Source organism: Pyxicephalus adspersus, chromosome Z, assembly GCF_032062135.1.
Source record: "Pyxicephalus adspersus chromosome Z, UCB_Pads_2.0, whole genome shotgun sequence".
Classification (NCBI taxonomy): domain Eukaryota; kingdom Metazoa; phylum Chordata; class Amphibia; order Anura; family Pyxicephalidae; genus Pyxicephalus; species Pyxicephalus adspersus.
In genome coordinates, this window is record NC_092871.1 from 54714616 (window position 1) to 54737278 (window position 22663).

Sequence of the window (22663 nt, forward strand, 5' to 3'; positions counted from 1 at the left end):
ACAGTCTGATCAGACTAAAGAGAAACAGAGATATTAATTCTTCTAATGCCACAGCGCATAAGGCACCTCATGGTGCTGCGCCTGCCACATTTCCCTCCCCTCCATCTCTCAAGCTGCCCCTATATGATGTTTTTGCCCTTCCCTCCATCTCTCAGGCTGCCCCAATATGATGTTGTTGCCATCCCCCCCATGTCTCAAGCTGCCCCTATATGATGTTTTTGCACGCCCCTCCATCACTCAGCCTACCAACATGATGTTGCTGCCCTCCCCTCCATCTCTCAGACTGTCTATACGATGCTGTTGCCCTCCCCTCCATCTCTCAGGCTGCCCCTATATGATGTTGTTGCTCTCCCCTCCATCTCTCAGGTTGCCTCTATATGATGATGTTGCCCTCCCCTCCATCTCTCAGGATCCCCCTATATGATGCTGTTGCCCTACCCTCCATCTTTCAGGATGCCCCTATATGATCTTGTTTCCCTCCCCTCCATCTCCTAGGCTGCCTATATGATGTTGTTGCTCTCCCCTCCATCTCTCAGGTTGCCCCTATATGATGATGTTGCCCTCCCCTCCATCTCTCAGGATCCCCCTATATGATGTTGTTGCCCTCCCCTCCATCTCTCAGAATCCCTATATTATTCTGTTGCCCTGCCCTCCATCTCTCAGGCTGCCTATATGATATTGATGCCCTCCCCTCTATCTCTCAGGCTACCCCTATATGATGCTGTTGCCCTCCATCTCTCAGGCAGCCTATATGATATTGTTGCCCTCCCCTCCATCTCCCAGACAGCCTATATGATGTTGTTGCATTCCCCTCCATCTCTCAAACTGCCCCAATATGATGATGTTGCCCTCCTCTCCATCTCTCAGGCTGCCTATATGATGTTGTCGCCCTCCTCTCCATCTCTCAGGCTGCCTATATCATGCTGTTGCCCTCCCCTCCATCGCTCAGCCTGCCTACATGATGTTGCTGCCCTCCCCTCCATCTCTCAGGCTGCCTATATGATGTTCTTGCCCTCCCCTCCATCTCTCAGGCTGCCTATATGATGTTGTTGCCCTCCCCTCCATCATTCAGGTTGCCCCTATATGATGTTGTTGCCCTCCCCTCCATCTCTCATGCTGCCTATATTATTCTGTTACCCTCCCCTCTATTTCTCAGGCTGCCTATATGATATTGATGCCCTCCCCTCGATCTCTCAGGCTGCCCATATATGATGCTGTTGCCCTCCATCACTCAGGCAGCCTATATGATATTGTTGCCCTCCCCTCTATCTCCCAGACTGCCTATATGATGATGTTGCATTCCCCTCCATCTCTCAGGCTGCCCCAATATGATGTTGTTGCCTTCCTCTCCATCTCCCAGGCTGCATTTATGATGTTGTTGTCCTCTCCTCCATCTCTCAGGCTGCCTATAATATGCTGTTGCCCTCCCCTCCATCTCTCAGGCTGCCTATATGATATTGTAGCCCTCCCCTCCATCTCTCAGGCTATCCCCATATGATTTTGTTGCTCTACCCTCCATCTCTAAGGCTGCCTATATGATATTGTTGCCCTCCCCTCCATCTCTCAGGCTGCCTATATGATGCTGTTGCCCTCCCCCCATCTCTAGGGCTGCCCCTATATGATCTTGTTACCCTCCCCTCCATCTCTCAAGCTGCCCCTAAATGATGTTGTTGCCCTCCCCTCCCTCTCTTAGGCTGCCTATATGATGGTGTTGCCCTCCCCTCCTTTACTCAGCCTGCCTATATGTTGCTGTTGCCCTCCCCTCCATCCCTCAGGTTGCCCCTATCCCCCCATGTCTCAGGCTGCCTATAATATGCTGCTACCCTCCCCTCTATCCATAAGGCTGCCTATATGATGTTGTTGCTCTCCCCTGCATCTCTCGGGCTGTCTATATAATGCTGTCGCCCTACCCTCCATCTTTTTGGCTGACCCTATATGTTGCTGTTGCCCTCCCCTCCATCTCTCAGGTTGCCCCTATATGATGTTGTTGCCCTCCCCTCCATCTCTAAGGTTTCCCCTATATGATGTTGTTGCCCTCCCCTCCATCTCTCAGGTTGCCACTATATGATGTTGTTGCCCTCCCCTGCATCTCTCAGGTTGCCCCTATATGATGTTGTTGCTCTCCTCTCCATCTCTCAGGCTGCCTATATGATGCTGTTGCCCTCCCCTCCATCTCTCAGGTTGCCCCTATATGATGTTGTTGCCCTCCCCTCCATCTCTCAGGTTGCCTCTATATGATGTTGTTGCCCTCCCCTCCATTTCTCATGTTGCCCCTATATGTTGTTGTTGCCCTCCCCTCCATCTCCCAGGTTGCCTCTATATGATGTAGTTGCTCTCCTCTCCATCTCTAAGGCTGCCTATATGATATTATTGCCCTCCCCTCCATCTCTTAGGCTGTCTAAATAATGCTGTCGCCCTACTCTCCATCTTTTTGGCCGGCCCTATATGATGTTGTTGCCCTCCCCTCCATCTCAAAAGTTGCCCCTATATGATGTTGTTGCCCTCCCCTCCATCTCTAAGGTTGCCCCTATATGATGTTGTTGCCCTCACCTGCATCTCTCAGGTTGCCCCTATATGATGTTGTTGCCCTCCCCTCCATCTCTCAGGCTGCCTACATGATGTTGTTGCCCTGCCCTCCGTCTCAGGCTGCTTCTTTATAATGTTGATGCCTTCCCCTCCATCTCTCAGGCTCCATAAATTATGATGTTGCCCTCCCCTCCATCTCTCAGGCTTCCCATTTGATGTTGTTGCCCTTCCCTCCATCTCTCAGGCTGCCTATATGATGTTGTTGCCCTCCCCTCCATCTCTCAGGCTGCCTATATGATGTTCTTGCCCTCCCCTCCATCTCTCAGGCTACCGATATGATGCTGTTGCCCTCCGCTCCATCTTTCTGGCTGCCCCTATATGATCCTGGTGCCCTCCACTCCATCTCTCAGGCTGACCCCTATATGATATTGTTGCCCTACCCTCCATCTCCCAAGCTGCCTATCTAATGCTGTCGCCCTCCCCTCCGTCTTTTTGGCTGCCTCTATAATATGTTGTTGCCCTCCCCTTCATGTCTCAGGCTATCCTTATAGGATGTTGTTACTCTACCCTCCATCTCTAAAGCTGCTAATATGATATTGTTGCCCTCCCCTCCATCTCTCAGGCTGCCTTTATGATGCTGTTGCCCTCCCCCCATTTATCAGGCTGCCCCAATATGATCTTGTTACCCTCCCCTCCATCTCTCAGGCTGCCTATATGATGTTGTTGCCCTCCCCTCCATCTCCTAGGCTGCCTATATGATGTTGTTGCCCTCCGTGCCATCCTTCAGGCTGCCCCTAAATGATCCTTTTGGCCTCCTCTAATTCACTTAGGCTTCCTGCATGATGTTGTTGCCCTCCCCTCCATCTCTCAGGCTGCCTATATGATGCTGTTGTCCTCCGCGCCATCCTTCAGGCTGCCCCTATATGATCCTGTTGCCCTCCTCTCCATCTCTCAGGCTTCCTTTATGATGTTGTTGCCCTCCCCTCCATTTCTCAGGCTGCCTATATGATATTGTTGCCATCTCCTCCATCTCTCAGGCTGCCCCTATATGATGCTGTTGCCCTCCCCTCCATCTCTCAGGTTGCCTCTATATGATATTGTTGCCATCCCCTCCATCTCTCAGGCTGCCCCTATATGATGCTGTTGCTCTCCCCTCCATCTCTCAGGCTGCATAAATTATGATGTTGCCCTCCCCTCCATCTCTCAAGCTGCCTATTTGATGTTGTTGCCCTCCTCTCCATCTCTCGGGCTGCCTATATGATGTTGTTGCCCTCCCCTCCATCTCTCAGGCTGCCTGTATGATATTGTTGCCCTCCCCTCCATCTCTCAGGCTGCCTATATGATATTGTTGCCCTCCACTCCAACTCTCAGGCTGATATTATATGATGTTGTTGCCCTCCCCTCCATCTCTCAGGCTGCCTGTATGATATTGTTGCCCTCCCCTCCATCTCTCAGGCTGCCCCTATATGATGTAGTTGCCCTGCCCTCCATTTCTCAGGCTGCCTATATGATATTGTTACCCTCCCCTCCGGTTATGTAGTCGACTCCCTTATCTAGGCACCTGCATCTGATCTCCGCTTCCTCTGGGTACCAGCTCGCTCTATTCTGCAACATCACAGGGGGACCCATGATGCGGAAGATTCACCCGCACCGCCCTTGTTCCCCTCTTTTTGACATAGTACGCTCCAGGTCCTTGTAGTCTCTGCGGTCGGCGGAGCGCTCTAATCTTCTTCGCGGGGGGTAAAGGTTGTGAAACGCGCAGGAAAAACCAAGAGAAGAGGAGAGGAGGAGGGGAAAGATGCTGAGCTCTCTCGGTCGCCGAGGAGACAGATAAAGGAGCAGCCTGTGGAGTGGCCGCACATACAGACCGTTCTCAGGTCTGCCGTAACCCGTTCTCGGGTTCCACAGCCCTGCCAGTGGCTCTGCCTGTTCCTGGTACCAGCGGAACCGAACCGGCCTCATGATGAATTACTTAAGGCGACGCCTGTCGGACAGCAACTTCATGGCCAACCTGCCAAATGGCTACATGAGCGACCTGCAGCGACCAGATCCCCCCGCCCCGCCGCCCGCCTCAGTCTCCCCGGGACCCCCAGCCGTGTCCCCGGAACCCAGCGGAGGAGGTGGGGGAGGAGGGGGCTTCTTCTCCTCTCTTTCCAATGCTGTCAAGCAGACCACAGCCGCCCTCAGCGAGCAGGTCTCCACTGCAGCCGGGGGGGTCTCCGGGGCGGCGTCCAGGGGGGCCAAACTACTGCTGGTCATTGACGAACCGCATACTGACTGGTGAGAGCAATGGGGGTATAGGAGAACCCTGGGACCGACATACAGGGAGGAGGGATCATGGGGGAAGGATTCGGGCTGGTACTGGGGGATGAGAAGGATGAGAATTCCAATGATAGGGAATGGCATTGGAGGAGTATAGGAAGGCGGATAATGATGTCAAGGACTAGTGCAGGAAGAATGATAAGGACTTGCAATGTCAAAAAATGGGGATAAGGAGCTGGGATGGGGAGGATATAGGGGTAGGGATGATAAAATATAGCACAAAGAGAAGGCTAATGATGGTGGAAATTGGCACAGGGAAAGGATAAGGATAAAAATTATGGGGATTGGCACAAGGGAAGGATAGGGATAATGAAGTCTGGGCACAGAGGTGGGACAAGTATGGTGGGGGCTGGTAGAGGAGAGGGACAAGGATGATGGAGTCTGGGCACAGGGGAGGGGTAAGGATGATGGAGTCTGGGCACGAGGGGGGGGGTAAGGATGTTGGAGTCTGGGCACAGGGAGGGATAAGGATGATAGGGACTGGCACAGGGGAGGGATAAGGATGATGGAGTCTTGGCACAGGGGAGGGATAAGGATGATAGGGACTGGCACAGGGGAAGGTATACGGATGATAGGGACTGGCACAAGGAAGGGATAAGAATGATAGGGACTGTCACTGGAGGGATACGGATGATGAAGCCCGGGCACAGGGGAGGTATAGGGATGATAGGGACTGGCACAAGGGAAGGATAAGGATGATAGGAACTGGCACAAGGGAGGGATAAGGATTAAAGGGATGACACAGGGAAAATAATAAAGCTGGCATAAGCATATAGAGGGCTGGCAAAGGGCATATTGTGATAGGGATTAGGATGGTGATAAGGGTGACAGGGACCTGCAAAGGTGGAATAAAGATAGTAATAAACAGATATAGTCTGGCACCCTGTGAAATAAAGGGATGGGAATAGGGATGATAAAGAATGAAAATATGGATGATAGGGATTAGCATAAGGAAGCTAAAAGGGACTTGGTAGAAATAAGGCTAGGGGACACATAAGGGTAATAGATAAAGGGATTAGGGTAGGATCAAAGAGAGTAGCTGTGGGGATGCCAGTCAATGGAACAGGGCGAAAGAGGAATGTATAAGGACTAGCCACAAGGGGTCAGAGGCAGACTGGACTGACACACAGGAGGGCAGTATGGATTGGCACATGACTGGGTAGAATTAATTGGAACACAGAGGGCTAGTACAGACTGGCATACTGGAGGGTAGTATTGACTGGCACACAAAAGATAATTATGGACTGGCACTCAGGAGGCTGTTTTAGAGATAAGGAGGTTGGTAGGATGAGGATTGGTAGCATGTTCTGGCCTATGAAGGGTGGTGGAGAATGGCATAAGATCTGTGAGGGTGCCAGGGACTGGTGTATGGAGGATAAGTGTATAGGATAGCATAGAAGGATAGCAGGAACTGGGTGCAGGGTAGATCACAGGGTCTGGTAGGTGATGTATGGGGATATAAGATGATAGAATTTAGCTGAAGATGTGTTGAAATATTAGGAACCAGGAACAAGGGAAGAATGGCTGGAAGTAAGAATATGTAGGTAGTGTCCTTTACAGCAGGATAGCAGAGAATCTGGTATGGAGAAGGAGAATAAATTGGGGAATGACAAGGACTGGCAAAGGGGGGAGAGGAATAGTAAAGGCTGGGCAGGCACCGAGAAGGAGTAGTAAGGTATAGACTAAGGATGGAATATAAGCACACCATGCAGAGCTGGTTGTGGTTTGCGGTCAGTTGGGGGAGGGGAAATGAGATTGTGTAGGATACAGAACAGCGGGTTCAGATGAAAGAGGACTGAACAAGCATAGAAGAATGTAGATGTGAAAGATACACATGACTAGTGGGAAGGAATGATGTCACATTAGGATCAATAGACTCTTGGAGAAAAAGGAACATAGGCTGATTAATGGGTGGTTAAAGGTCAGCAATATGGGGGAATTGAAGATGTACAGAAAAGGGAGCAGGCTTTGATGGATGGGAGATTTAGAACATTGGCAAGAAGGGCTGGAATTCTGAAAGGATGGCTGGAATAAAGAGCTACATTGGCAAGCAAACTGGGGACTAATGAAGTATAAAACATTTTATAGAACCAGTAAAGGTGTAAGAAGATAGAATTGTATTTTTATTGTTATTTTTGCTTTATCATGTTATTATTTGGATAATGCCAGTATATTACACGATGGTGCATATTGTAGTATTTATAAGTGAAGGAATATACTGAAAAACACATTTAAAAAGTAAACTTTATTATGATCAATGCTAAGAGTTATTTTAATATGCAGTAAGCAGTAAACTTTAGCAACCAATCAGATTTTTGGCTACAAGCAGAGAGAATAATAAAGATGAGTTGCTTGGGGATATTGTACTATTCCGTTAGTGAATAATGTATAGCTACGTTGTAGCGCAGGAAGCCAGTTACACTGTTTTCAGTAAAAATAAAATGATAGAACTCATTGAAGCTCTGTTATCTTTAATACACCATAAAATAATATTTCAATGCATACAATGTATGTACCTGAATTTTACCAAGTTTCTGCTCACTCCATTACCTGTACAGCATAGCTCAGAGTGGAAGAGCAAGAAGCAACACAATGATCAAGTCAGTGTATTTGCTGAAAAGGGGCCATGCTGATAGGAAGAGAAAGCAAAGAAAGATGGCATCATCAGTGTGCTGCTTTTCCATTACTGTCTAGTCACAGTCTGGGCAGTCCGTGACAGCTTGGGCTCAGAGCAAATGGCTTTAATGATGCTAAACCTGGAATGCTTATATATATATATATATATATATATATATATATATATATATATATATATATATATATATATAGTGATGTGTCATTAAGTAATGTGAGGGACAGCTTTTTTTTCTTTTATCAGGTTTAAACATTTCTGTCTTAGTTACTTTGATTGTTTTAAACGTGTAATAGGCGAAATTGGATTGGTTGGTATAGGTTATTGCACTTCATCACACATCATCATGGTTTTAATAAAGGGCCAGTCTACCCAAAATTGTTAAGAGTTTTAAGTTCACTCTGACTAACCTTTCTGTACATTTTGTCATTGGACAGAAAGTGTGGATGCAGGTAGCATTTTTAGAGGTGGGTGGGAGCCATGGCACCTTACAAGTTTGCACAACATGCATGGATCACAGCGAAAGAATTGATAAAATCTGAAATATTGGTTAAAGGTGGGATAACCATTTTAAGAGGATTGCTGCAAAGAAATATTTGATTAAAGCATCATTTGTATGACGTACATCAATGTTTGGTGACCTTTACCCCCAAGGTAATGGTGACTGTACACAGGGTGTTGTGACAATGCATTATAGTAATCCATAGATTCTCCAGCGTGCTACAAATTCTGTGCAGTCAGATGGACAATATAGTGCCCTGGAGAGGAATATCTTACTGTACAAGATTTGACCTTGTGGCCTTCACAACAAGAACACTTGATTGTAATGCAGCCTACACAATCTAGTCTCTGTTTCCATGTTATTTGTTGATTTTGAGGCATTGGTGTTTTGTCAAGGTGTCTGTATTAGGCCAAACTTTTGGTTGGATCATATGGAATGAAGTGGAAGATTTCCTGTTCTTTCTGCCTAAACAAGGTGCAGTCATCCAAAATAACAATTTTCAGAAAGGAATAATAATGTAAAAATTATAAATTACATTTTGTAGTGTGTAGGTGGGAAATAGGTAAACAAAGGAGTATAAATAAGATATAAAAATGCATGTCTGGATGTACAACAAGGAAAACACAAAAATCACAGTTTAGAAATTGTGATCCAATTATAAGGTGTGTTGTCAGCTTCCATTCTTTTTTTCCACATACTGGGTCATACGCTATGAAATCTCAGTCATCAGACACGTGCCTGCTCTGATAATGAGTCATGAATAATCAGACAAGCACACGCTGGGTATATATCAGCTCAGCCAAGCTATCCGCTCGTCAAATCAATATCCTTGTGGTCCTGTAAAACATTCACACTGCATCAGGATAAAACAGAAGAAATAGTTTAATGACTGGAAGGTGTGTGGGCATCTTTAGATCTTCTATAAATAGTCAACCACAATGAGCTTTATACATATAGCAGGTGAAATTATTGGCGAATATCAGAGCTGACATGGGAATTAGACTAGGAAACAAATACAACTTATTCTGTTAATAGTAAAAGCACCGGGAGGACTTGGACTGCCTGGAGAAAGGGCATGGCGAGGTCAGTGCCATAGAACATATGTAGGACAATCTGAATATGGTTAGAATAAATCAGTTTAAGACCTCCAATGACTGTTTCTAGTCGCCTCCTAGTCTGCCTGCTTCTACATGTTTAGAACTTCTTGGCTGCCTGATCCTACCCAGTCACCATTTCCTGCTTGCCTCTCCCTAAGTAATCAAGACTTCCCTGTTGCCTGCTTCTATCTAGTCAGCACCCCTGGCTGCCCCCTCTTCCATATTCAGAACTCCTTGGCTGCCTCTTTTCTTTGTCAGCACTCAGGACTTCCCATCAGCCTGCTCCAAACTAGTCAGTACTCCCTGACTACCTGCTTCTATGTAATTAAAACTCCCGCCTGGCTGCTCCCATGTATTTAGATTTTTTTTTCCTTCTTAAAAGTACTCCATGGCTGCCTGTTCCCATGTAAGCAGAATGCCATTACTACCTAGTTCTACATAGAACCCAGCTGCTTCTACCTAGTCTGCACTCCTTGTATTCCTGGTTCTACATAGTCAGAACTATCTGGTACTACATAATTAGAACTTCTTGATAGTCTGCTGCTACCCAGCAAACACTTCCTCACTACCTACTCCTATAAATGTGCAATTGATTGTTGAACCCCTGTGTTAAAAAAATCTGCCTTGCAGTGTCTGAAGATCTATTATCTACGCCTGAATGTTGTCACATGGGCAGAAGGGAAGTATGCCTAATTCTGTGCAAATATTATCTTTCTAGAAGGTATTTTGTTGTGTTGCAGTAACAAGCTCCACGTTGGAAATGTTATGTCAAGATCTAAGCCATCTAATTCTGCTTTTTACTAAGCCCCCCCTTCCCCCCCAAAAAAAAATGTACATACCTTCCATGTGCCTATCATTCGAATATAATTCTAGAATTTGTATTCTATACTTGTCTTGATACTTTTCTTCCATAGGTGAGCAAAACAATAATATTCTTTAGGTAGGGCTACACTGACAGTAACATCTGTTCTCTTCTGAGAGACATAACTGCTCATTGACTGTTATATATTTGAAAAAGATGACTGCCAAAAGTGAAGCCATATCTGCCTGTCTGTGGTCTCCTGAGACTCCTTGTAGCCTCCTTGTATGACTGGCATTTGTAGCGAACTGACTGTTTATACACTGTTTATCCATGAATATTAGTGAATATATGATCATAGACTTATTCTTATATGCATATTGTTGAAAATTGTTTTGTATCTCTCACACCCTGTATTTTTAGATGTACACACAGACCAATTAGTACGCTAAAATACCTATCCCTGAGAAAGCCCACAGTGGCGAAACGCGTCGGATTAGCACGCAATACGATATGGTCACAAAAAACCTTTTGTGTGACGTTAAAAACTTTGTAATAGTTGTCTGCATGTATAGTATGCTGAACCCCTGTCTAACAGGATAGTGGGAAATACTGTATCTTCATGTACTACCATTTGTTATCAATGTAAAAAAGTTTGAATACAGGCATTTATTTTCAAAGAATTACCCAGAATCTCAAACCTCTTTCTTTCTCTCTTTTCCTCAACTACGTTTGAGAAAATTGGGTTGAAAAAAAAATCAAAACAAACTTATGTTTATTCGTTGGTAAAAAGTTTTTCTAACAAATCTGTGGGAAAATATCTGCAACCTTACCTTTTTTTTATTTTTTTATTAGGTAAATATTTGTTAGGTTGTCAGCATAGGCCGATTGCCTATGTTTGGGCAAATTCACAAATATTCAGTGAATCTCATGTTGATTCTTGAAAACAGAAGATAAAGTAAACAACACTCCAAAGTACAGGATTCTTTCTTTATTGTTAAAGCAGTGTAACAGCATGTTTGGAAGTCAAAGTTTCAGGGACAGACAGCTCAAGGTAGCATAGTGACTTCATCTTTTATATGGTCTGTTTGCTGTAAGGAGTGCATTCCTATCACAGGTTGTTGTTGATTCTTAGATCCACTGAGCTTCCAACTTACTGTAGTGAGATAACAATACACAGCCTTTGCTGTGCTGAAATCCCAAGTAGAGTAGTAAAAAAAGACTTGTCATGCCTTAAGAATATCTAATGTTCTTGGCCATAGGTGTAGGATGTTTGTATAACTCTTTTGTAGACAGAAGCAGTTCCTTTACCATTAATGGTATTTTACACAGTTTGGTGGACTTGACAGTTTCAATTCAAGTCAGGCTGTTCAGTCCCAGATGACTCAAAAATGAATTGCATGGATTAAAAATCCAAGGGCTGTGCCAGTTGCTACAGGGTCCACCCACACCATATTGGAAGGAAACCTTCATTATCTCCATATCAATTATCTTCATTTGTGTTAGTTTCTTGTTTTTAATTGCAGATGAGATTTCTGTTTAATTCCTGTACACATTAACAGTTTTCAAGGATTTCAAGTATTTTCTTTGATAGAAAAGAGAATATAGGATCAAAACAATTTTTGTGTACAACACAGCCGGGTGGGAAGAAATTGTAGACTGCTGTATTGTGACCCAACCCAAAAACAGCCAGGTGGTTACTGAAAAGTGCCAGGTAGTGAGCCTGGCTAAAAGGGACTGGGGAAAACGCTGAACTGGATGTTAATGAAACAAGCTGCATGGAAAAATTGGAACTATTTATTAGAACTGAAGAATGAAAAGACAAGCTCCCATTGGTTCATGGGAGTAGAAGTTATTTTCTGTTATTGATTCAGTTCTGCTCAGCCATGGCATGATGCCAAAAGGAAGGAATGTCCATGTACAGTTCCTCTATTTCATTGTCATGTATTTACATGACATATTGACATTATAAGGCTGCTAGATATCTGCTCAGAATTAAACTTCTAGTGTGTAAGACGCATTCATACAGCCACATTTGTGCATCTTCTATGGGTTTGGAATTTTCTAAATATCCAGATTATTCACAGATGTTATGTCTTCTAATATTTGGCCTGGCTACATTTGGTTAAAAACATCCACTTAGTTGTATTCTGAACATAATAGACAAATTTTAAGGGGATTGTAACATCATCATTGGAAAGGCAATCTGAGTTGGCCAGGACTGGTAATTCTGGTGGAGATATGTTGCTTCTGAAACACTCAAGAGGTATAAGAAGCTGGCATGTTATCAAGCTTGGCAGTGACTATTTGGCTGGTGCCCAGCATGAGACCTTCTAGTGGTCAGCTTCTAATCAGGTGTACAGTACAATGGGATGTACTATGCATGCCAGCAGCTCCAAGAGCCAATATAGACTCAATTATGGTGCAGGACTAACACTAAAAAGAACAGTTGTTGGGCTTCTGCTCATGATTTTGGAACATAGACTGTTAACACAATCTATGCACACATGACATCACAGGACTTCCTGTTAGTTCAAAGACTGGGGCAAATGGACAAAAATAGCAAACCTCCCCCTCCCACTACAGCAATAAAATGCTGCTATACTTTACTATTATTGTCTAATTATGTCCATTTATATATCTTTAATACATTAAATTTGTTCCTGCAATGTTGCTTGTTGGCATAATATAGTATTCACTGAACTAGTACAAGCAAAATATTATATCTTTTGTATTAATCACTAAATCTTAACAAATAAGATGGTGTTCTAGATGGTTGAGTGTTTGTGTTAGCATCAAACACTTGCATAGTGATTCGAAACCTGCGAAAAATGTTGCTAACCTGTTATTTTCTGATAAATATTACAATCTTAACATTACAAGAATGTTTTTTACAAACATATTATTTTTTTTTCCTGACAGTTTTCAATACAATATACTGGTCATGAAAAATTACAAAAAAGTATATCATTGTCTGGTCCTCCAGACATGTCAGGAGCTGCAATTGAGACCTCAATGTTTACAAAGTTGACCACCTCTGGTGAATTTACACTTTAATGCATTCAATGGGGCAAGAATGATTTCTGCAATTTTACCAAAAAAACTAAATTCTTTGTTAGTTGTGAAAAAATAGAATCCCTATCAGATTGATTTTGCTTTTTAGTCTGTGTCTATTGTAGTTTTCTAGTGATATCTTGACACACCCGAGTGTCATCAGGACAGGCAGTGAGGAGAAAACTTCCCAAAGTGGACACTGCAATACAAAATCAGGCAAATGAGCCCTAGCCCTCCCTAATTTTATCCATAAATAAAAAAAAATATTAAAGATAAAAGGTCTAGCTGGAGCTGCTGTTAACCTAGGAAACAGATGCATGTGATATAGTTCATCCTGGTTTTAATATATATAATATATATATTATATATATATTTGTGTCATCAGATGACCGTACATTGTTTATCAGCTGTGATAGAAAGCTACAAGCAAAGAGATAGGAAATATTGTCAGATTTTAAATTGCACTTTAATGCTTGAATTAAAGTAGTGGTTACATAGGATTGAGTATTATTTATATGGACCAGTTAAATTTTGTTTATGCTCTATGCTTTATGGGGGCAGTCAGTTCTGTATACGTAATGGGACCCTTAACCATCAGAATAGGGCCACATGCAGCCATTTGGTTCTTGTGTACTATTGGACTGCAGGAGTTAGTGGTAGGAGTGTGGGTGCATTGATTTGTAAAGCAGTAATAACAGTAATCTCTAATTGCCCCATGTCACGTGTCTATCATTTTTCTGCTTTCTGCAGCATGTCTCATGTCTTCAACCAATCCTGCAGTATGTGCACAGTTTATGAGCATCATTGTACATTTCTGTTGTCTCTGACAGTCCTATCTGTCGTTACATATACTAAACATTATATGCTGTATGGCCATTTGGTAATGTCAGACAGCAGTTGCAGCATCTATTTTTCCTCTTGCATAGGAATGCAATATATACCGTACTCAAACATGCTGTCTGAGTGTTTCCACCTGGACTATTTTTTTAAGTAAAAGAAAACAAAGGTTAAAAATAGAGGGGAAAAACATTTTACACTATACCAGCACACACTAATATGGTGCATGTGTATTTAGGCACAATATTTAGAGAAAGAGATGGTATATGTTTTGTTGCATTGAGAAATGCATTAAAAGGACCCTGTCTCTCTGGTATCAGTGGCAGATGTTGCACTGAATGACATGGGTATGATGTGGGCACAGTGGCTGGTTGAAGGGATACATGAATGTAAAAATAACCATGGCTACAAAGTGCTACATGTTGGACTTGGTTTAAAGGGACCATGGATAGACAGAGTCTGAGACTATTTACAAAAGATAGTTTACTCGTTACCTAAAGAGGAACTGAACTCAAAAGTCCCCCAAAACAATCAAAATTCACTTACCTTTAATCTCGCAGGGCAGTCGATCTGACCGGAGGTTTCTTCCATTGGGTACTGCATCGTCCCGGCATCCATCTTTCGGGCGGTGCCATCGTCTCCTCTTTTTCCTGGTTCTTCTTCCAACATCACCCAACCCAGGCGCGAGATCAGGTGACGTAGATGGGGAAAAAAATGGCCGATCTCACTGCGCATGCGTAGAATCGTCAATTTTTTTTCCATTTTCAGGAAAAGGCTCCTTCTGCGCATGCCCAAGATGCTCAGGCATGTACAGAAGAAGCACCCAAGAGCCTCCCAAGATGCGTAACAGGTATCTCTGGAGGCTTTGCCATCCCATTCATTCTCGATTGCTTAGGTGATCAAGGTGCACACAGGTATATACCAGGACACATTGACATGTCTTTGCCATGGAAGCACACTGCCCATTTACTTTTCTTTCTCTGGTAAAAGATTCTCATTACTGAACAGAACCAGAGCTGCGATTTTGCATGCACGATTGCTCTGCTGTTTTTCAGCTCTAGAGGATGGAATTATAAAACTATGAAAGGGATCAGCTTGCAAGAATAGTTTGTGGTGAAAGCACAGAGTAAGCCTTTCTTGGGCTCTTCAGGGAGCATTTGTATTCCTGCTCATTTCAGTATTTTGTGTATATATTTAACATATAGTCTGGTGTCAGTGTGAATGCTTTGGTATCATTGTTCTAACGTTTACCTGAAGGAAATTTTGGTTGGCATCTTTATAAACATACTGTTTTTTTCTTTTTATTACATTGGTTTTATAGATTCTCACGGTTATAATTACAATAGGTAGTGTGATCTGCATTCCTGCTAAAGAGCTGCAAAATCAAAACTATTTAGGGTCAAAGTGATTGAACTGTTTTCACTTAGCATAAAGAGACTTGGAGGGGTTAAAAATAGAAGTTAAATACAGTCACTCTGTAGTTCAAGGAAGCAGAGCCTGTAACCTATGGCAGCCAGCATCTAACCATTGCTCCAGCTTTAGAGTTTAATGAATACTCTCTAAGGGTTGTGACTGCTGACTTGCTTGGAAAATGTTATTAGTGTCTTGAAAGCCTTGATAGAACTTAAGATTTTATTTTAATATTTATTTTTTAAAAAAATAATTCAGTTATATAAGTAATATATTACGTTACTTGATGCAAATTGAGTTAACTGTAGGCCTTTTTCACACCTTTTTACCAACATTTTTACCTAGTTCAGATCTAATCAGTATTGTCTAAGAGCCTCATAAAATTTCCATATGCTGAAAAAAATTTCATAACACTGGAGTTAAAAACATTTTTGATACAAACTGTGCTCATCACAGTTTCATTATGTAAATATTTACTTTGTTCCATCTTTTGCTCATCTACCTTCACTGATTCTCAGCAGCAACCTTCTGCTCTGAATCCTGGTCCAGCTCAAAGCATCACGCTGCTTTCCCCTCCATCCTCCTCTCTCCTTTTTCCTCATCACCAGTGACAGTATCTCAGTATCTGCGCCCCTCTCCTCGTCACACACACATATGTGTGTCAGCCCATATACATCACGCTGAATCCAGTATGTTTTCACGGAAAGAAAAAGTAATTTCACAGTCTCGCCTCCTCATTCCAGAAAGATGTGCTGCAGAGATAAAAGACAGCAGTGCCATTCACACTGGAATTATGGGCCGTGATTCACATTGAGCAGAGAGCAGGGAGAAGATAACGCGCAAGAATAAATAGGCTTAAAGCCTGCAATTCTTGTGTGCCAGTGGAAAACGAAACATGCCTCGACGAGGAGAAACACGGACGCCATTGATTGTAATCCTGTAGTCAGGAACAGCTTGTTATACTGAAGATGCAGGGAGTTAGATCAACAGTTCACATTGGGTTAAGGAGAAGTGCCAGCTGCCAGAGCAAGGTATATATGTTTATCTGGTCTAACCCTCAATGGATATGTTAGAAAGGAGCTATCAAAAGAACAAAAAGTCCAAAAGTTCATCCTATGATAGGACAGTGAAGCAGCAGCAACAAACTTGTGAGGTCCTCTTTCTGCTCTCACATTCTGTTATTATTTTTCTTTCAATGCATGCTTATGCAGGGCACCCAATTGGCCTTTAGTGCTGATATCCCTCTCCCAGCCCTGCTGGACAACAAATGGCTAAAGTCAAATTGAGAAGATTTGGTTAGGTGCATTTACAACATGCATTTTCTTTCCATACGTAACTACATTCATTGGTGTTTATTAGATCACCCTACAGTTGAGCTCTCAGTATACAAATGCACAGAAACGATAGCAGAAGAGCAGAATTTATATTCTGATTGTTCGATACTGACTAAAAGTGAAATGTGAATGGTTGCTTGTTGTAGGGTATAGAATGTCACTGTTCTTTACACTGTAGTTTAAAGAATACCCAGTGGGTATCCATGGATTCTCATTACTGTTGATTTCCCCTTCAATACAGTTTTTCAGTATGCATCTTGTACAAGTGGGTCATTTGTTTGTAAAAGAGGAAAAGCTGGAAGCTTGTAGAAAAAGAGCCTGCCTCAGTGAATTGCATTGTCAGTTTTTCTTAACTGCATATGGTCTGGCTGAAGTGACTGCCACATTTATGCCCCATCTGCCTTCTTCCATGAGATTAAGGTGCGTACACACTTCCAATTTTTATCGTTCCAATCGAACGACGAACGATCGATTGGGCAAAAAATCGTTGGTAAAAAAGTAACCAACGACGCCGACGAACGAGGAAAATTGTTGGAAACGAACGACCGGACCGGCGGATCGGATTGGGCGACGATCGTTGAACATCGTTCGTGTGTACGGTCGTTCGTTGATCGTTCATGTTCAGAGCATGCGTGATGAACGAACGTCCGTTCACTTTCCTGTCGTGCACATAGTTCCTCTATCGCTTAAACGATCGTATCTATTGTGTGTACAATATCTATGAACGATCGTGTCGTTACCTCTATGTGCAGGATCGGTGCTATACGATCGTTCATATATATCGTGCAGGAACGTTCGTCGTTCGTTTTCCGACGATAATAATTGGAAGTGTGTACGTAGCTTTAGTCTCCTAATGAAGTGTCATGAAGTGAATGTTTGGATTTTGGTGCACAGAGAGTGATAGTATGGGGGATGGAAGCAGTAAGGGAACCCTAGATATACTTTGCTGACATCTGGAAATCTTTGCTGAAATTAGAAGCATGAATTGGCACCTTGTCTCTGATTAAATATTTTGACAGTTCTATTTAAAATTAAAAGAATTGTATATCACATTATTGTATAGTACTACTATAGACATAACCAGGAGAAAAATGAATAGAAAAAAGGTGTGACAGGAGGTAATGCTATAATGCTTTATATAGCTTGGCTGCAGAATGGAATGCTTGGAAAGCTGTTTACTTTAGAGATAGGGCTGTCTTGGAGAAAACATGGTTTATCTACTTGCAGAAATCTTTTACTGTAAGAGGTGAGGAATGATGTGCTCCAGTTATTGGCCCTTCCTTTAGCCTGTGTGTTGCTCTATTTCCTGTTTACTTCTCCAATTGTGTCCTGAATACCCATGTGCTGCCTGTATGATGTCATGATTGCGGGTTTATTGCCTATAAATTGCCAACACTGCCTGCTGTACACAAATTTCTATGACCGCCTATTAACTTCTAGTGAATTAGTCATGAATGCTTGTTTGTTTCCCACATATTTTAACAATTGCCTGTTTATTGCCCCTATACTGTAATGAATGCCAATATGTAGCCAATGTTTGCTGCTCATTTATTTTGTCACATTTGATCTGATCCTTCCCTGCCTGTTTTGAGAAACTTTATCCAATGGCCTAATGACCCAACCAGACGTTAGGTAAAACCTTTCCAATAAAGATGCAGTAATTATAACATGTTAGCAGTTCTATTCCTTCCTAATTCCAATCAAAGAAAAATGTTTTAGCTGGATTTTCAAATTAAAACTAAGAAATTGTCCAACACGGTATCTCTCATTATCAGTGTTAAACTGGTGCTTCTTACTACATTAGTTTAAGAGAGGTGTTCTACAAGTAAAAAGGCAAACCGAACACAAATAACTGACGTGCCTGTAGGCTCCCTGCAGCTGACTTTATTGCCAACTCACAGTGCCTTGTTCAACACTGTTATGTAGCCATCTGGGTGGAGGAGCAGAGTGTAGCTTTGTCATGTGATAACAAATCGTTGGATGACTGGTAGGGTATTACCAAAGCAAGGTCAAGGAAGTTTAAAGAATTAAAAAAGCGGAATCAGGGAGATCCTTGTACTGCGTGTCCCCAGTTAGTTTTTTCTTCAGTAAGGAGAACTGTGAGCAGCACAGTAGTGGCATCAGAAAAAATTGTTTCAAATTTCAGGGACTCTATTTACCTCTTAGGTACAATAAATATGTTGTATATGTAACCTAGCAAATCTTTAATTTCTGAGTTCAGGTCAATTTCTTAGGGGCTCGCTGCATGGAGTAAACACAACTGCCTTGATTTGAAATCAGTAATGATTTGAACAGCTATAGCTATAATAATTGGAAAGGGGAAGTCAGCAAAAGAAAAAAACAAAAAAACCAAATAGGCATTGCCCAATTAATAAATGTGTGAATTCACCAGTTTGAATTGAAAATTGTTGGAAACTAAAAATAACAAGAACAATCAAAGTCATACATACATTTTGGTACCTAAAAGGTGAAGTAAGCATTATTTGACCATCCACTTTGGATTCTGGAACTTCCTCCCTTGCCGGCTTTGAGAAAAACAACAAGCAATTGTTTGTCAGTAATATTTCCTAGCTCCCTTAGCACCTGTGAATGAATATTATTAGCAAACATGCTATTTTAATGTAATGTGGCTTATTCTCATATTCACTTCTTGGCAGGGATGTCAGTCAGGCATAATCTTTTACTTCTTTCTTATTAGAAGAGATTGTTCATGACACATGTTTTTTTATGTTTTATTCATTCGTACTAAGCCAGTAGATCATTATAGAAAAAAAAAACCTGTATGTTCTGCTTAGTGTCCACCAATTACCGAACCAACAATGCTTTCAGAAGAACTAACAAAATTCTGCTGTAAATCCTTGGCCAACTCAGGCTATAACTCACAGCCTCTAAAGCTACGTACACACTTCCAATTATTATCGTTGGAAAACGAACGACGAACGATCCTGCACGATATCTATGAACGATCGTATAGCACCGATCCTGCACATAGAGATAACGACACGATCGTTCGTAGATATTGTACACACAATAGATACGATCGTTTGAGCGATAGAGGAACTATGTGCACGACAGGAAAGTGAACGAACGTCCGTTCATCACGCATGCTCTGACCATGGACGATCAACGAACGACCGTACACACGAACGATGTTCAACGATCGTCGTCCAATCCGATCCGCCGGTCCGGTCGTTCGTTTCCAACGACTTTCCTCGTTCGTCGGCGTCGTTAGTTACTTTTTTACGAACAATTTTTTGCCCAATCGATCGTTCGTTTTGAACGATAAAAATTGGAAGTGTGTACGCACCTTTAGTCACTGATCTGATTATAAAGTGGAGTTTTCATGCAAGAGGCTAGGCATATGGGCTGCAGATAGGGCAGCTGGTTTACATAACCCTATAGTTATAGGCACAAAATGATCTTGTAAGGTTGGTAAGGGGCATTTACACTTAGACCTGAGCTTAAAAACGAAGAAAAGAAGATTGATGCAAACAGAAGCAAAATGTGGAATATAGAACTGTAGAGCTTAAAGTCAAAGTAAACTTTTAGTTAAAGTAAGGCTAAACAAATTCCAGATGCATTAAAGACATTTTGCCAGGAGGGCTTTCTGAAAACTGTATACAGAGAGACATGACATGAAACATACTGAAAAATAAATTTAGGATTTACATATACTTTAAAGAAATCTGTACCCTAGGGTAGGTGACAGACTGACTGATTGAAAACCATATAAAGTTCATTAAAGAGGAGTAATTTACATGGCTGCCCATTGTCCCTAGAATATGCAAAAAAACTTGATTTGTATTCACTATGACATTGATTGGGGCTTCCTTTTTCCCTTTTTGGGAGTCAAATTAATCATGAGAATAAAAGAGCTAAAGTGAGGATCTGCTTAAAATTTCAGTTTCTGGTATAAGTTTTTTGATGAGTTTGGCATGCAAATTTCTCATGACATTCCTAATTTCACATGCCCACGTGACAGGCAGTCATCTCGTCCCTTTTATAAACAACACATTTTAGTGTAATTTTCAGTTATATGTTATTCCAATTTGGCATGTATAATAAATTCAGAATAAGCATGTTTTTTTTCCAATGACAGGGTGAAAGTTTTCAAAGGGAAGAAAATCAGTGGAGAGTTTGACATCAAAGTGGAGCAAGTGAGTAATTAAAGGCAAATCATGTTATCTGTTTATGGAGCTATCCCTTTATTTGGTATACTATTTAATGTTCAGCGCTGGGTAATATGTTGGTGCTATATAAATCCTGTTTATTATTAATATTATTAATAATAATCTTTCTTGCTTTGTTTAGGTTTCAAATAAAAAAATGGCTCTTTGCAGCAGTTAGTAGATCAGGCAGGGGCAAACTATGGCCCCCGGGCCATATACGGCCCGTTAGGTTTTTTTACTTGGCCCGTTGAGCTCTCTTTCTACTTCAGCGGCTCCGCTGAAGTCGATCCGCAGGCCATGTCTCCTTTACAAATCCCCTGTACAAATCCCGGGCTTTGGGGAAGAACAACCCGCCCACTCTCCCATCACAGGCTCAGATCTGCGATGGGAGAGTGGGCGGGGTTATTTCAACATGACATCACGTTTAGTGACACTGTCTCAGCACTCCATCCATCTGATCCTGGTCCGGCCCCAGTCAAACTTTGGAACCCATTGTGGCCCCTGAGTCAAAAAGTTTGCCCACCCCTGTACTAGATTGTCATGCAGCCTACCAGCTGCAGACCTGAAGTCAGTCTATCCAACACACTGCTTAAACAAGTGCCTGTGCCTGTCAACTGTTCCCCCACTACCATGAAGACGAACCAAAGCAGATGGAGGTGGCTGAGTTTACCTGTATTTGTAAAGCAGAAACTGCACCATTTCACAACCATTCATATGAACAAGCCCCTACAAGGATAATAAAAAACAAAGGATGCAATATCCTACAAAACAGACTGAAGCATACCTAAGAAATAACAGCATTGTAATAAGGTTTTTACTTGCATTAAGAAGTTTTTTTCTAGATTGGAAAGTTTTGCTATCTGTTTTTAGGGTGATTTTTAGGAGAGTGTGGGCAGTAAATTACTGCCTTTAATCAGGTTACTTTAAAGTGACCCAGGAATTTAGATCTACTATATATAATAAAAGATGTCCCTGCAAATTCCATTCTCATTTTCAACACCATTGTAATAAGGGAAAGTCATTCATTAAAATCTCAAACTAAAACTTCTGGGAGTGTCAACCTCTAAATCACCCCTTGTACCCACTGACTCCTACATCACTATTCTGTCCTGTGGCATGACTGTGATAGGGCTGAGTTCCCACAGGCCGTGCCCCACTCCCACCTCCCCCCACCCCACCCCTTTAACCCAAACACACACTGAAACCACAACTTGGTTAAATGGCCCCTTTGGGCCGTTTATTAACAAATAACTTAAAAATTTAACTTTTTTAATAAATAAAAATATAAACACATAATCAACAAATAATAACAACTTAAAACAAATAATACCAAATACCTGTAAACAATACATTATTAAAAACATCCTTTTCCTAAAACACCCCCCCTGGTTACTGGTCCTCGAAGGCCCCACTATTATAACCCCTTGCACATAATGCGTCTGCATAGTTCTCCCCAGAGGTTTTTAGCCGGTTGCTCCACCCGGCTGATTTGAATACCCCGCCCAGCTCTCGGCAGCTCTCATCCTCGGATGCACGGATCTCAGGCTGCTCTGTGCTCTGTGTCATCCTGTGCAGCCTTCATGTGAAGGAGACATAGGCAGCCCCGCCCCCATCTCATAGCACAAGCTCAGATTTCTGCCTTTGAAATGTAGCATTGGGGTGGGGCCCCTAAAAATATACCTACCTGTCACAAATCTATACCTATGAAACTACTGCCTGCTTCTCTTCTTTGGACACCAATTTCTCTGAGGGTGGGGGTACAAAACTGAAAGTATAGGTGCAAGTGGCGGGCACATTCTCCCCTTACAATCTCATTACTACAGCATCATTAGAACATAAAACACTCTGCCCATCAAAATGGGTTTCCCTGCCCGGTTACACATTCCTGTCCACTTATCTAACATTCTGAACTTCAATTGGGGAATGGGGAGATGTAAGAAACCAAAAATATAGGTACAAGTGGGGAACATCTGTGACTAAC

General features: G+C 42.4%; 1 protein-coding gene across 2 annotated transcripts in view; it reads left to right on the plus strand.

Annotated features, from left to right (window-relative positions):
• Positions 1 to 4109: 4109 nt before the first annotated feature.
• Positions 4110 to 22663, plus strand: part of SYN1 (synapsin I) — a 96419-nt gene continuing 77865 nt past the window's right edge. The window contains exons 1-2 of one of the 2 annotated variants that reach the window (XM_072430347.1): positions 4110 to 4806; positions 20613 to 20670. In XM_072430347.1, coding sequence (XP_072286448.1) covers positions 4487 to 4806; positions 20613 to 20670 — 378 coding nt within the window. In that variant the 5' untranslated portion in view covers positions 4110 to 4486. The remainder of the gene's footprint in view (positions 4807 to 20612; positions 20671 to 22663) is intronic. The other variant, XR_011923381.1, reaches the window with a different exon arrangement.